At 49.8% G+C, this 14,492-nt stretch overlaps 1 protein-coding gene across 1 annotated transcript; it reads left to right on the top strand.

Moving 5' to 3' along the window:
- Positions 1–1,354: 1,354 nt before the first annotated feature.
- Positions 1,355–10,762, top strand: DEGS1 (delta 4-desaturase, sphingolipid 1). Its single transcript, XM_081114366.1, has 3 exons — positions 1,355–1,695; positions 6,530–7,272; positions 10,068–10,762. The coding sequence occupies exons 1-3, from the start codon at positions 1,614–1,616 to the stop codon at positions 10,212–10,214; spliced, it is 972 nt and encodes a 323-aa protein (XP_080970492.1). The 5' UTR covers positions 1,355–1,613; the 3' UTR covers positions 10,215–10,762.
- Positions 10,763–14,492: the final 3,730 nt, after the last annotated feature.

The raw sequence follows: 14,492 nt of genomic DNA, 5'->3' as shown, positions 1-14,492 counted from the left end.
TTCTTAATACTGCCACATATCCAAGCAACATTTGAATTAAATTATCTCCTGTCGGTTTTAAAAAAAAACCACCACTTTGACCATTTGATCAAAATAAGGTCAGTGCATTGCAACTGGTTGATAGGTTATTTAAGTCCCTTTTTTTTCCTATTTTTTTTTTTTTATAGAAACATCAATGATGAGAATCATTGATTGGCTGCCTCCTGCACGCCCCCTACTGGGAATCGAGCCCGAAACCTGGGCATATGCCCTGACCAGGACTCAAACCCGCGACCTCTTGGTTCCTGGGTCCACGCTCAACCGCTGAGCTACACCTGGCTGGGCTAAGTCCCTTTTAATATATAGGTTCCCCCTCTTCTATCCCCACCCCCCACCCCCAGCCTTGCATTTTATTAAAGAACCTATAGAGGTCCTCACAGTCAGGATCTTGTGGTTAGTTTCACATGCGCCCCTGTCCCATTTCCTGCACGCTAGCAGCTGGAAATAAGTCAGCGCTTCTCAACCTGTGGGTCGCGACCCCTTTGGGGGGGTCGAATGACCCTTCACAGGGGTCGCCTAAGACCATCGGAAAACACATCTATAATGACATATTGTTTTTGTGATGAATCACTATGTTTTAATGATGTTCAACTTGAAACAATAAAATTGGGGGTCACCACAACATGAGGAACTGTATTAAAGGGTCGCAGCCTTAGGAAGGTTGAGAACCACTGATTCTAAGTGCTTGACCAGATGTGCGTGCGTGCACGTGTGTACATGTGTGTGCGTGCATGTGTGTGCGTGCATGTTCTTTTATTCTGAGTCACACCATGCCTGGCTGTCTTCCTTTCTGTAACTTTGGTCACAGTCTCTCTACTGATGGAGAAGGGGTAACTAATTCTGAAACCAAAACTTTCTGTCCCAGGAAGCGGCGGTGGCTGCTGTGACAGCGGGAGGCGGGGCAGCCTCTGGCGGGAGACCCGTCACCACAGACCCACTCCGGCTGCACGACACGTCCGTCCGGCTCCCTCACAGGTCGCCCCACGCGCGCTCCTGCGGCGGCCTGGCGGCCCGGAGGCAACCCCCGGGCTCCGTGCAGCACCTGCTGGTCCGCACCAACACCTGGCGCGCCGCCCTTACCGACGCCCGGGGTCCTGTGACCGGCCTTCTCGGAAGCGCCGGAGCGGCGCGGGAGGGGGTGGCGACGTTTCCTTCCCTTCCCGCCTGTCTCCCGGGCGGGGCGGGGCGGGGCGGGGCGCGGGGGGGGCCCGGCCGGGGGCAGCGGGGCCGCAGGAGCGGCTTCCCGCCGCTCGGACGAGCCCCCGAGCTCAGAACCACGCGTCCCCGAGCGGCGGCGCCATGGGGGCTCAGGCGTGCCGCGCACGCGGGTCACGCTCCGCGCCGGCCGGCAGGGGCGGGGCCTTAGCGCGGGGGCGGGGCCTATAGTGGGGGCCGGGGCCTGAGCCTATGGCGCGGGGGGCGGGGCCTTTGGGGCGGAGCCTGGGCGGGACTCCGCTTCATCCTCCCTCAGCGCCGACGCCCGCCCACTCTAGCCGGGCCGCCGCCGCCGCCGTCTCGAAGGATCCGGGAGCGGGAGCGACAGTCGGGAGCCGGTCCGAGCCGCCGCCGCCGCCATGGGGAACCGCGTTGCGCGGGAAGACTTCGAGTGGGTCTACACCGACCAGCCCCACGCCGACCGGCGCCGGGAGATCCTGGGTGAGGTCCGGGCCCGCGCCCCGTTATGTGCGTGCGCGCGGCCTCCCGCCGCCGGGGCGCGCTCTCCCAGCGCGGGCCCCGCACGCCCGAGGGCGCCCCAGGCCCGTTACGAGCCGGCTCCCCCGGCGTCCCACCGCCGCCCGGACGCCCCGGAAAGGCCCTCGAGGCCTCTGGCCGGCGCTCCGGGCTCAGCCCGGCGGAGAGCGTGGGGGGAGGGGGCAGTTCCCGCGCGCCCGCCGCGCCCGCCCTTCCTCGGGGAGGCGCAGGCATCCGGCCGGCGCGAGGGTGTGTGGGGAGCCGGTCTCCCGGCTGCTGGGTCGCCCTTGGGGGCGTCCTCTCCTTGGGAGACCTCCGCGCCCCGGCGGGCACCGTTGCCTCCTCCCCACCTCCCCCCGCGGGGCCGGGCGTGGTCCGGGCGCTTCGGGGGTCCATGCACCAGCGATCGGGAGAGGGCGCCGCCGCCCTGTCCCCTGGGCGGGGCCGAGACCCGGTCGGAGTGAGCCCTGGCGCTGCCCGGATGGGACCCGCGTCCCGTGCGCTCACGCGCGTTGTCGCCTTGATCTTCATCACTGGCTGCGACGCAAGGGCCGATTCTGCTACATTTGCATCCGCCCGGGGTCTGCAGTCCTGGAGACTCGAGCATGGAGACGAGCCGGGTCCGCCGCCGGTCCCCTGGGCGCTGATTCCGGCCTCCGCGCCCGCTCTTGGGGCCTAGTTACCGCCCTATGGGTGAGGGCTCTAGGGGTGCGGGCGCTCAGCCCCTGGGAGCTTCTGAATCACATAGACAACCCGCTTCTCTCCCGGTTCCTCGTAATGATGTGCCGGGCATTGGGTTGACTTCTTTGCAAACATTACCCATTCAGTCCTCCCAGTAACTAGGTCAGTGATCGCTGTTTGAAGGCGAGCAAAGGGTGGATAAATAACATGTTAGAGGGGGTTCTGTTCTGGGTTAGATTGCCTCCAAAGCAGGTGCCTTTAACTTCTTGGCTGTTACTCCAAAAATCAGGAAACTCACGGGTGGTCGGTTGAATAGGAGGAATTCTCGCTCATGCATTGTATTTTCCTAGGGTGTCTTCGCAGCATCCATTTGAAATCAAAGAGCAAACCCCTGGTTTTTGCTGGGGGAATCTAACGTTAGATATGTCATCGGTTGCTGCCCGTATGCGGCGGGGGTGAGGGTGGAGGGGGGGGCGCCACTGGGGATAGAGCCTGAAACCTTTCGGTGTATGGGGTGATGCTCCGAGCAGGTGAGCCACTGGGCCAGGGCTTGGATGCGTCCTTTTTAATTACAGGGCGTATTTTGCAAATCACACATAAGAGATAGGCCTTATCAACACATTGCCTAAGAATAACCAGGCGTCCACTCGGTGAAAATCAACTCCTGAAGACTGGATCTTAGCTGCTTAATATTCAGGAAATCAACGAAGTAAAAAAGTGCTTATTGATGCTTATCTCAACACTGAGCCTTTTCCCCCACACATTATCACCGAACCATTTCACTTGGAAAGATAAAAGACTCCGTATTGCTCAATGAAAATATGATTATCTCCCCAGCAGGTGTAAATACTGCCCCGTGTTCCATTTCAGGGGTGGAGTATCAGGAAAGATAAGAATCTGGAGGTTTGTTTACGTTAAATGTAAATGATAAGAGATGTCTCTGAAATTTGTCAGGTTTTGGGGGGAGGGAAGCACGAGGAAGCAGAAATATGTTGTTTAACAACCAACAACACTAAGTTTACATTTAGAGTTATATTAAGAGTAATATTAAAAGGCATCTGTGATCTCACTAAAGAACAAAATAAACTGATGAACAAAATAGGGCCAGAGGTATGGATGCAGGGAACGGAATAACAGATTCAGAGGGGGCAGGGGTGCTGAGGGGGAGGGGACAGGAAGAGATTAACCAAAGAACATATATGCATTATGAATAAAGACCTGGGTGGGGTGGAGGGGGGCAAGAAGGGAGAAGATATAAAATTCTCCCATTAAAGTGTACAATTCAGTGTTTTTTAGTGTATTCAGAGTTAGTAATTATTTCAGTTCAATTTTTAGGATTTTGTCGTCACCCCCAAAAGAAACCCTCTACTCCTTCAGTTCTTGGCCCCACTTTCCACTCTCAGTACTCAGCAACCACTCGTCTACTTTCTGTCTCTAGATTTGCCTGTTCGGGACATTTTTTATAAGTGAAATCCTACAATACTGGTCTTTTGTGACGGACTTCTTTCCTTGGCCTAATGTTCTAAAGGTTCATTCATGTAGTGTGTATGTGAGCACTCCATTCTTTCTTGTGGTCGCGTAATACTCACTTGTATGGCTATGCCACAGCTCACCTACCCATTCATCGTTTGGTAGGCTTTGGGTTGCCTTCACCCTTTGACTATTATGACCAGTGCTGCTGTGCACATTCACATAACACGTTATTGTAGAGATGTATGTTTCCACTTCTCTTAAGAGTGGCAGGGCTGGGTCCTTGGTAACTATGTCTCACATTTTGAGGAACTGCCCAACTTTTCGAAACCAGCACCATTGTGTATGGTTTTCAGCTACGTGTGTGGGTTCCATTTCCCCACATCCTTGTTCTGCTTGTCTTTTGTGTTACAGCCATTCCAGTGGGTGTGAAGTGCTCTCGCATTTAGTTTCAATTTGCATTTTCCTAATGACTGATAATGCTGAGTATCTTCCTGTGCCTACTGGCCATCTGTATATCTGTTTTGGAGAACTATTCAGATTCTTTGTCCATTTTGAATTGGGTCAGTAACTGTAAGAGTTTTAAGAGGTCTTTATATGGTCTAAATACAAGTCACAAGATATATGATTTGCAAACATTTCCTCCTATTCTGTGGGTTGTCTTCTACTTTACTGATAGTATTGTTTGCAAAATAAAAGTTTTTGATGCAGTCCAGTGTATCCTTTTTTTTCCCATTTGTCCTTATGTTTTTGGTATAGTATCCAAGAAACCATAAAGAATATTAAGATTTACTTCTTTTCCTTTTAAACCGTTGACATTCAATATTATATTAGTTTCAAGTGTACAGCACAGTGGTTTGGCATTTATATAACTTAGTACTTCTGTTTTCTTATGAGTCTTACAGTTTTCTTGTATTTAGACCTATGTTCCGCTTTGGGTTAATTGGTATAAGGGAGAGTGCAACTGTATTATTTTGCATGTGCACAGGCCAGCACCATTTGTTGAAAAAACTCTTCTTTCCCCGTTTACTTACATTGGCACCCTGTAGTACTGATTTTTATGTACTATTACGCTTTGCAAAAATTTGGTACAGAATTATTTGGAGCAAGTTGATCTGTCTGTCTGAGAAAACTGTGCATATGAGTTTCAGGATTTTAGAGTGCCATGAAATATGTGTTATTTTCTATCCTTTGTGAGATGTGTCATTTTGATTGTTTTATGAAAGGTAAAAATGCTGGAGCTCTGTCTAACCAGAAATAACACATCTTAATACAAAAGAATTATTACCCATCCGTTAACTGAAGTTGCTATTCTGCTGTGGGAGAATTGCTCCCAAAGTGCTTATACTTTAATGAATGGCTTATCTGAACCCTTCATTTACACCAGGAAAATTCATTTTAGACTAATTCACTTCTAGGCTTGTAGGATTACTTTCTTGGGGGCCTATTGCCTACAAATTATTAACACTGGCGAAAATGAACTAATACCGCCCTAACCGGTTTGGCTCAGTGGATAGAGTGTCGGCCTGCAGACTCAAGGTTCCCAGGTTCGATTCCGGTCAAGGGCATGTACCTTGGTTGCGGGCACATACCCAGTAGGGAGTGTGCAGGAGGCAGCTGATCGATGTTTCTCTCTCATCGATGTTTCTAACTCTATCCTTCTCCCTTCCTCTCTGTGAAAAATCAATAAAATGTATTTAAAAAAATAATAAAATAAAATGAACTAATACCAACAAAGATCAGAGGACAGAGGTTGGAGACAGAAAAGGGGAGAGGAGAGAAAGGACAAGAGTTATTCATCTGGAACTAACAGTATCCTTACTCTTTATATAAAACTAGATTTAAATGAAAACATACATCTTGCATTTTAAGCTTTTATTGTATTCTTCATTTCACATTTAGAGAAAAGAGGATAAAGCTACTCTTTCCCCTTCTTTGTCTTTTCAAGCACATTCTGCCCGGCCAGTGTGGCTCAGTAGTTGAGTGCCGACCTATGAACCAGGAGGTCACGGTTCGATTCCCAGTCAGGGCACATGCCCGGGTTTCAGGCCGGATCCCCAGTGGGGGGCGTGCAGGAGGCAGCCGATGAAGAACATGCTGAATGACTTCTCCCAAGAAAAAGCTCCTTCGGAACTTCTGCCTTCCTGGGCCCAACACACAAAACCAGACACATTCATTCTCCCCGGGTGGTTGGATCCAGGGGAGAATCTGCCTTTGCCATTAGGGACACTTTCCTACGTATGTAATATATTGCCAGACACATACACTAGATTTACCAGACCATGGCTTTAACTTAGTAAACCTTATACGTTTACTGTACAAAGAACTGTTAGGGGTGAAGAGGTAATTGGACAACATGAACTCTTTACTCCTTTGTGACTATCTTTTTGTTAACGTGGAGAGTCTACATTTTGAGGCTAATTTTTCCTACATAAATTCTCAATTTGTTGTGACATGGTATTTAGTAACTGTACTCTTAGAATCTACTCCTTCCTGAGGAGATCAAGTCTCTAATTGGGCATGTAATGATTTGGGGTGGGGGTGGGGGGGAATTAAGTGTGTTACTTTAATTGTTGATTTAATTATCATTGTAGAACTCTGCTTTTCTCAGTTCCTGATTTTTGTTTTGTTTGTTTTTTCTTTACAGCAAAGTATCCAGAGATAAAATCCTTGATGAAGCCTGATCCCAACTTGATATGGATTGTCATTATGATGGTTCTCACCCAGTTGGCTGCATTTTACTTAGTGAAGGACTTGGACTGGAAATGGGTCATATTTTGGGCATATGCCTTTGGCAGCTGTATTAACCATTCAATGACTCTGGCCATTCACGAAGTTTCCCACAACAGTGCCTTTGGCCACTACAAATCCATGTGGAACCGCTGGTTTGGAATGTTCGCGAATCTTCCTATTGGTGTTCCGTACTCCATTTCCTTTAAGAGGTATCACATGGATCATCACCGCTACCTCGGAGCGGATGGCATCGATGTGGATATTCCAACCAATTTTGAAGGCTGGTTCTTCTGTACCACTTTCAGGAAGTTCATATGGGTTATTCTTCAGCCTCTCTTCTATGCTTTTCGACCTCTGTTCATCAACCCCAAGCCAATCACTCACCTGGAAATAATCAATACTGCGGTCCAGCTCACATTTGACGTGATCATTTACTACGTTTTGGGAATTAAGTCTTTAGTCTACATGTTGGCAGCATCCTTACTTGGTCTAGGTTTGCATCCGATTTCTGGACATTTTATAGCTGAACATTACATGTTCTTAAAGGGACATGAAACTTACTCGTATTATGGGCCTCTGAATCTACTTACCTTCAACGTGGGTTACCATAATGAGCACCACGACTTCCCCAACATTCCCGGAAAAAACCTTCCACTGGTAAGTAAGGGAGAGCATACATACACTAATTTCTGACGGCTCTGTGATCAAAATTAGTCTCAACTTGCTTGTTTTAAAAGGGATCTAGGCCCTGACCGGTTTGGCTCAGCGGATAGAGCATCGGCCTGCGGACTGAAGGGTCCCAGGTTCGATTCCGGTCAAGGGCATGTACCTGGGTTGCGGGCACATCCCCAGTGGGGGGCGTGCAGGAGGCAGCTGAATTGATGTTTCTCTCTCATCGATGTTTCTAACTCTGTATCCCTCTCCCTCTCCCTTCCTCTCTGTAGAGGATCAATAAAATATATATATATATATATATATATATATATATATATATATATATATATATAAAAAATAAAAGGGACCTAGTATATTTTACAGTGAGCTTCCCATCAAAGACCTAATTTCAGTTCCCACTCCGGGACCCGGGAGCCCAGTAGGAATACTTAGGGTTGAGAAGTGTTGGAGGGTCTGCAGTCTGCTAGCTTCCAAGTCACTCAGGAATGGGGAGGGAACACATGGCCTTCCTCACTACTCACCTACATGGGCTGGACTGAGACTTAGTGCTGGTTTATTGTGGAAGACAGGTCCACAGAACTGATGTGCAGGGTAAATGGACTCAGTTTCCTGAACTGCTGACTCCCCAGGCAGGGGCCATCTGTTCTCACCACAGTAGATGTTTAGCGTATTGTTTATGGAATAAATGAAAGAAACTTTGACCCTCACCTTTTCATCCCCTCCAAAGGACCACCTTCCTAACTTCAGGTGTCTTTCTGGTAAATTCTCTTAGACTTTCCATCCTCAAAATGGGTAGTTTTTACAGTTGTGATAAAAACTGTTTCCATAAATCTAGAGAGAAAAAAAGTACATATGTATGAAATGTAATAATAGTTTGTCTTGATTTTTTAAACCAATCAATATAAGCCAGATATTTTATGCTATTACTGCCTCCCAATCAAATTTTATCGATTTCCTCAAAGTTTTTCTTGTTGGCTGTTTAAATATGTAACATTCGATTGGATTTTCAATTGAGGAAAGAAAAACCTAGAAAGGACATTGGGTCAGTGGGGAAATTCTGAATCTGGACTGTGTAATAGATCACGTATTGATGTTAAACTTCTGGGGAATGAAATGGTACCATGATTTTGTGGGGAAATGTCCCTGTCCTCAGGAAATACATGTTGATTATTAAGGGTGAGATATTAGGGGTAAGTTGTCACAGAATGTCTGCAACTTACTTTCAAAGGTTCAGCAAAGAAAGCCAAGTATGTGGTGTATGTTATAGAGACACAGTGACTGACACAGTGTGAATGGGTGGGCCGAGGTGAAGAGCATGTGGCTGTTCGTTTACTATTCCATCAGCTTTTCTGTTCATCCTCACCCAGCGATACTTTTCCCATTGATTTGTAGACAGAGTGGGAGGGAGGGGGAGAGACACATTGATTGGTTGCCTCCCCCACACGCCCCGACCTGGGCCCGGGATCAAGCCTGCAACTGAGGTGCATGCCCTTGACCGGAATCGAACCCGGGACCCTTCAGTCTGTGGGCCGACACTATCCACTGAGCCAAACTGGCTAGGGCCCGTCAGCTTTTCTGTAGTATAAATCAAAATAAAACGGGAAACACACCACACGACTGTGTAAAAGCCACGCTGGACCCGGTGTAACATGACGCCGGTTTGTCACTGTGCCCGCGTGCTGGCCTGCATTGAGGGTGGCCTTTGCCTCTTCCCCAAGGAGGCAAGTACACTTTTCCTTACTTTGTAAAAGGTTGTGGAGAAAGCTGGCTGCCCTTTGAACGAGAGAACCTTCTCCAACATAAGCCACATACTTGTCCTTGTTATTTCCTTTCCCAGACGGAAAACTGAGTTCAGTTCAGGTATTACTGGACTTGAGGCCCCGGCTCATGGGTGTCTCACTTCCCCTGTATCTCATGCTGTTAGAATACATTGCTTCCCGCTGGCTCTGACCTGAGTCCAGTTGGATTAGGATCCAGGTGTAGTTATGTGTGTGGTCTGTGGATATCCTTATTCGTGGAAGAGCTTGAGGAATGCTGAAGGGCTGTGTCCAGAGGGATTCGATCTCTCTGTTTCTTCTGACTGGCTGAGAATACGCTGTGGGAAGCTCTCTCTGGCTTCATTGTTCCTTGGGAGTGGTACACCGTCTGGTTCTCCACAACCAGAAAATACTATGGCATTTCCCGAACCGAAGGAGTAATTTCAGCGTGAACAGTCTTTTTCTCGCTGTCTTCCACCGCCTTGGCTCCTGCTGTTTTCTTTCCCTTTGGGAGTTACCGGGAGAGTTCTGTACATTTCGATGAAGCCATGGGACCGGTGTGCTTGCTGGTCACACTGGCTGTCGTCACTTTCAAAAGACATTCTCCACTGGGGGTGGCAGACCTTGCTGAGGCTGGGTAGGCGCCCATCCACTGGGCCTGCCAGTCATTCATTCCTATTTGCAGGCTCCTTGGCCGGGTCACGTGATACCTTTATATCCTATAATCCCTGCAGGTGTGCTTGAGAAATACCAAGTATCTGCTGGTAAAGATTCCAAGGGCCAAGCTTGACAAATAAGCCAGATATGTAGTCCCTCGGGGCTTGATAGCAAAGCGTCAGGCAGCCCAGGGTCAGGCCTGTTTTACTGTGGAAACTGCTTAGAGTTCCTGAAGCTGCTTGGGTGATTGGAGAGGCTAGGAGAGAGGAAGGTCTCGTGGTCTCGGTGCTGTCACATGCCCGTCCGTCCTCTGCAGTCGCCTCGGGGAGCCATCACTCACCCTGCTGTGTTCTCTCCCCCCAGGTGAGGAAGATAGCTGCTGAGTACTACGACAGCCTGCCCCACTACAACTCCTGGATCAGAGTCCTGTACGACTTCGTGACGGATGACACAGTCAGTCCCTACTCGAGAATGAAGCGGCAACAGAAAGGCAAGGTGGAGCTGGACTGAACGTGGCCGCAGCCAGAGGCATTCCTCTCTGGAGCCCCCAGTGGCCACAGGTGGGATTCAGCGGTCAGCTGCCGGCGTACAGTTTCACAGGATGGCCTCCCCTGGTACCAAGAAGCTAACCTGGCTCAGCGGACAGACAGCCTGTCCATGCAGTGTTCGGCTTTCCATTCAGGAAACGTGTTTGTGTCTTTTTGAGGATGGCGTTTGACATTTATGAGCAGATCATAAAGAGCTTTGACGAAGCTACTTCTCCTATATTATTTTCACTATGAATTGTTACTTTCTTATAACAGCTAGTAGCCTGAGCAATTAGTCACAATAAATAGTATTTATCACATTTTTGTACTTGACTGTCTTTGTATGACTCTGCTCGTCAAGGTGCTGGTGAGCTGACTATAAAATTCCGCCAGGAAAAACAAAAGGCCTGGGAGTATCTTCCACTGCGAGCTGAATTTCTCGTTTTTAATTTTCACAGTTGTACCTGGGACCTAAATTAGACACTGCTGAGCCCTACACAGCCTTATCAATAAAGTCCTTAATGGATCTAATCGTGTCCAATATGCAACTTGCTTTTTCAGGCGCACTGACTCTCAAGCGAGAAGCAGCTCACTGTTGGTTTCACGTCACTGCAGTGGAAACTGGCTGCAGGCTGATGGGAGATAGTTGGTCTCGAGTGGCCAGTGTCACGGCTGGGAGGCTGCAGCCCTGCTTACCTGAGGTGTGTCACTCAATTTAGTGTAATGCGTGAACTATTTGCAAAGTAAGACGTGGTATCAAAAAATCAGTAGTCTACAATGTGTGCGCAACACCAACCCTCGGGCAGCCTTCATATGAGCCGTTACAAAATCCCTGTTATTTTTTTCTCGATATAAAATCCCAGTGTTTATCACTAGCCCGATGTGTTGGGTTCCCCCAGCTGAGGGGGCAGAGCCTCGTGCTCAGGACTGCAGACTTTCATCTCCCCACCAAAGGACTCCGCTTTCCCTCTGATCCTCCTGCTCCGGAAACGTCCCCGTGTCTTTGAACTATTTGCTTAAAAAGCCATTGCTTTAACGTTTAAAGTGATAGTAGAGCCAACTTGCCAATTCAGATACACTGCGCCAGTTGGTGGAAAGTACCGGAGACATCCCTGTGGCTTATTCGATGCGAGATGGGAAAGGGATTGTGTTCTCACCAAGCCCTCCAGGCCCCCTGCCTGTAGGACTAGCCAGTGGCTCCAGCTGCCCGGCTTGCAGCTCGATCCCCAGTGGGGGTGTGCAGGAGGCAGCCGATCCATTATTCTCTCATCGTTGATGTTTCTCTCTCCCTCTCTCTTCCTCTCTGAGATCAATAAAAACATATTTTAAAAAGGAAGACCAAAGCCCACGACATCATCAGCCTCTTCAGATTCTTCTTTCTTTGCTCCACTCTCTCCTCAGCTGGGGCAGGGGCAGGGACAGGACCTCCTGCTGGGGTGGGGCCACCATCCCCGGATGCAGATGCCGACAAGGCTCTGTTGAAGTTGGCCAGGACCTCGGCACTGCTGCTTTAATGAGGGAACTGATCCTATCTTCCGTGGCGTGCCTGTCACATCATCATACAAGATGAGACAGGCTGTGGAGTGGGTGAGGACGAGTGACAGGCGGGCAGCTGCAGCGCGTGGTGCACACACACCAGATGAAGGGAGGGCCTCGCCCCACCTTGGCCTTAGTACCTCAGCAGAAGCGGAGGAAAGGGCCAACCTGAAATTCTCATGTGAAACAATGTTTAAATCCAGAGCCAAAGGCATTCATTCATTCATTCATTCATACATTCACTCTACAGGCACTTGGCCAGGCATCGCTTTAGGCAGTGAGGATACAAAGACAAAACATGGTCCCAAATTCAGGAGCTGATGTTCTGGTGCTGGGATATGCGTGGAATCGGAGTTCAGTAATAAAGAATCAACGCCTGAGACAGGAGAGTCTCGACGTGGCTGGAGCCATGGAGGGCGCACAGCTGCCATCGTAGACAGGACGTACGTGCACTATCACTGTAATCCACGTTGGCCCGGTGAGGGAGACACATCCACGATAAAAGGAGGCATTTTGCAGAAATTAGCCTGAGGGCACACACCACACACTGCCAGGGACTGAACGCTGTGGGAGCCTGGGAAGGTCTTTGTCCGAACAAGGTGATGCCTTGTTCCTTGTCTCGTTGGGAAAGTCTCCCAGCAGCCTGTCATTGGAATGCAGTGAGGAGCGTCTGATGACTTAAGGCTGGGAAGGCCCTGAAAAAAATCCCCTTTGAAACACAAGAGCACTAACCCCCTCTTGGAATGTTCGATTCTGAGACAGGGCAGGGAGGAGCGAGGAGGCACCTGGCCAGGGAGCTGAAAGGGGTGTGGTGACACAGGGACAGTCCCGACGGGGAAAAGAAGCAGGATCTGACAACACGGGTATGTAGGTCAGATCACACTGCAGGGGCTTTTTGGGTGGAAAATTAATGACAAGGTGGAGTCACCTGAAGAAAGGCGAGAGTCAGCTGCAAAAAGACAGCTTTGACTTTGCCAGGTTGAGTCTGAATTGGTAGGTGGCTCATGAAGCTCCCAACTGGGCCCAATCGAGGGGGGGCTTTCAGATGCTGACAAGTCAACACAGCTCTGCCGTTCAGAGGGGAGCGGCTGTCCTGGGCCTGTGTGCGTTGGCACGGAGCCTGAAGCAAGGGGTTGAGGACAGTATCCGGGGGGTTCTCGTTAACCAGGCTGCAGAGGGGACTCTGAAGACACAGCACCCCTTCTTGGATCTGGGGCACACTCCTAGAATTTTCTTCTAAGGGCAGAAGCCAAAGAAACACAGGAGTTTCCCTATCGAGCCGAGTGGAGGCCGTGTTACTAGGTACACATCCTGTACCTGTAATCCTTGGGGAAGAAAACGAAGGGCAGCTTTGTGGGGAAGGCCTGGGGCAGGGGTCCTCAAACTACGGCCCGCGGGCCACATGCAAATACAAATGTTGTATTTGTTCCCGTTTTGTTTTTTTACTTCAAAATAAGATATGTGCAGTGTGCATAGGAATTTGTTCATAGTTTTTTTTTAAACTATAGTTCGGCCCTCCAACGGTCTGAGGGACAGTGAACTGGCCCCCTGTTTAAAAAGTTTGAGGACCCCTGGCCTGGGGCATTGAATCGCCAGCAATGTTGGATTCTACTCCTTGTAGATCAGCGATGGCTGATCTGAGGCCACCACCATCGCCCTCCCTGTCAGGTCACTAGCAAAGGCCCTCAGGGAGGGTCCAGTAAGACCCAGAGTAACCTCTCATTTGTTCAAAAGGGAAAGGGGCCCTGGCCAGCGTGTTCAGTGGTTAGAGCATCGCCTGGCCCCGCGGGGCGGAGAGTGCGGACACCAAAGGGTTGCAGGTTCAATTCCTGGCCCTGGCTAGGGCATGTTCAGGAGGCAACCAATCCATGTGTCTCTCTTACATCAGTGTTTCTCCCCCGACTCCATCCTTCCCTTCCACTCTCTCTAACCAATGGGGGGGGGGGGGAGATAAAAGAGAAAGGGCCTATCATTGTCCAGTTATTTTGGTTTAAGTCTCAAATTTCCCTCCCATTTAGTAGCTGAGGTTTTTGTTTTGTTTGTGTTTTTGGCACAAGGGAGTGTCTGGTTCCCTTCCCAACCTCAACAGCTATCTCCCATCTTAACCATAACCAAACACCCAGACACCTGCTGTCCCCTGCAGGCTGGGCCAGAAGCACGCCAGAAGGTGAGTTCTTTCCTGGCAGTGTCTCCAATAACAGTGCCCTGTCACCTTCCCTCTGTCCAAGCAGACGCCTGCTTCCCCGCTGACAGTAGGCGCTAGCCCGCCGAGCTGTGTTCAGCGCCTGCACCGTCCACTCTGCCAGGGGTCCTCAAACTTTTTAAACAGGGGGCCAGTTCACTGTCCCTCAGACCGTTGGAGGGCTGGACTATAGTTAAAAAAACAACTATGAACAAATTCCTATGCACACTGCACATATCTTATTTTGAAGTAAAAAAACAAAACGGGAACAAATACAATATTTGTATTTGCATGTGGTCCGCGGGCCGTAGTTTGAGGACCCCTGCGTCTTAGCCCTGGGAGCACGTCTAAATCCCGCTCTCTCTCTCTCCCTCCCAGGGTGGGGTCAGCTACAGAGCCCCGGGCGGGCTTCCTGCCGCCTCTGCTTTCCAAGGGACTGCCCGCCAGGCCAAACTGGGGCCCACCACCATCATAAATAACTGGGGAGGCTCACCCCACTGCACCCCACTTTGAGGCCTCAGAGTTGAAAAGAACGACTCCAGA

This window comes from Myotis nattereri, assembly GCF_964212035.1.
Source record: "Myotis nattereri genome assembly, chromosome: 20".
Lineage (NCBI taxonomy): Eukaryota > Metazoa > Chordata > Mammalia > Chiroptera > Vespertilionidae > Myotis > Myotis nattereri.
Note: the sequence above shows the minus strand (reverse complement) of the source record. Positions and strands in the feature narration are given on the sequence as shown.

What these genes read in the sequence shown, in the direction of transcription:
- DEGS1 (XM_081114366.1), top strand. Translation starts at nt 1,614, where the DNA reads ATGGGGAACCGCGTTGCGCGGGAAGACTTCGAGTGGGTCTACACCGAC. An exon ending in CCGGCGCCGGGAGATCCTGG is followed by an intron (nt 1,696 to 6,529) that starts GTGAGGTCCGGG and finishes TTTTCTTTACAG; the next exon opens with CAAAGTATCCAGAGATAAAA. An exon ending in CCGGAAAAAACCTTCCACTG is followed by an intron (nt 7,273 to 10,067) that starts GTAAGTAAGGGA and finishes CTCTCCCCCCAG; the next exon opens with GTGAGGAAGATAGCTGCTGA.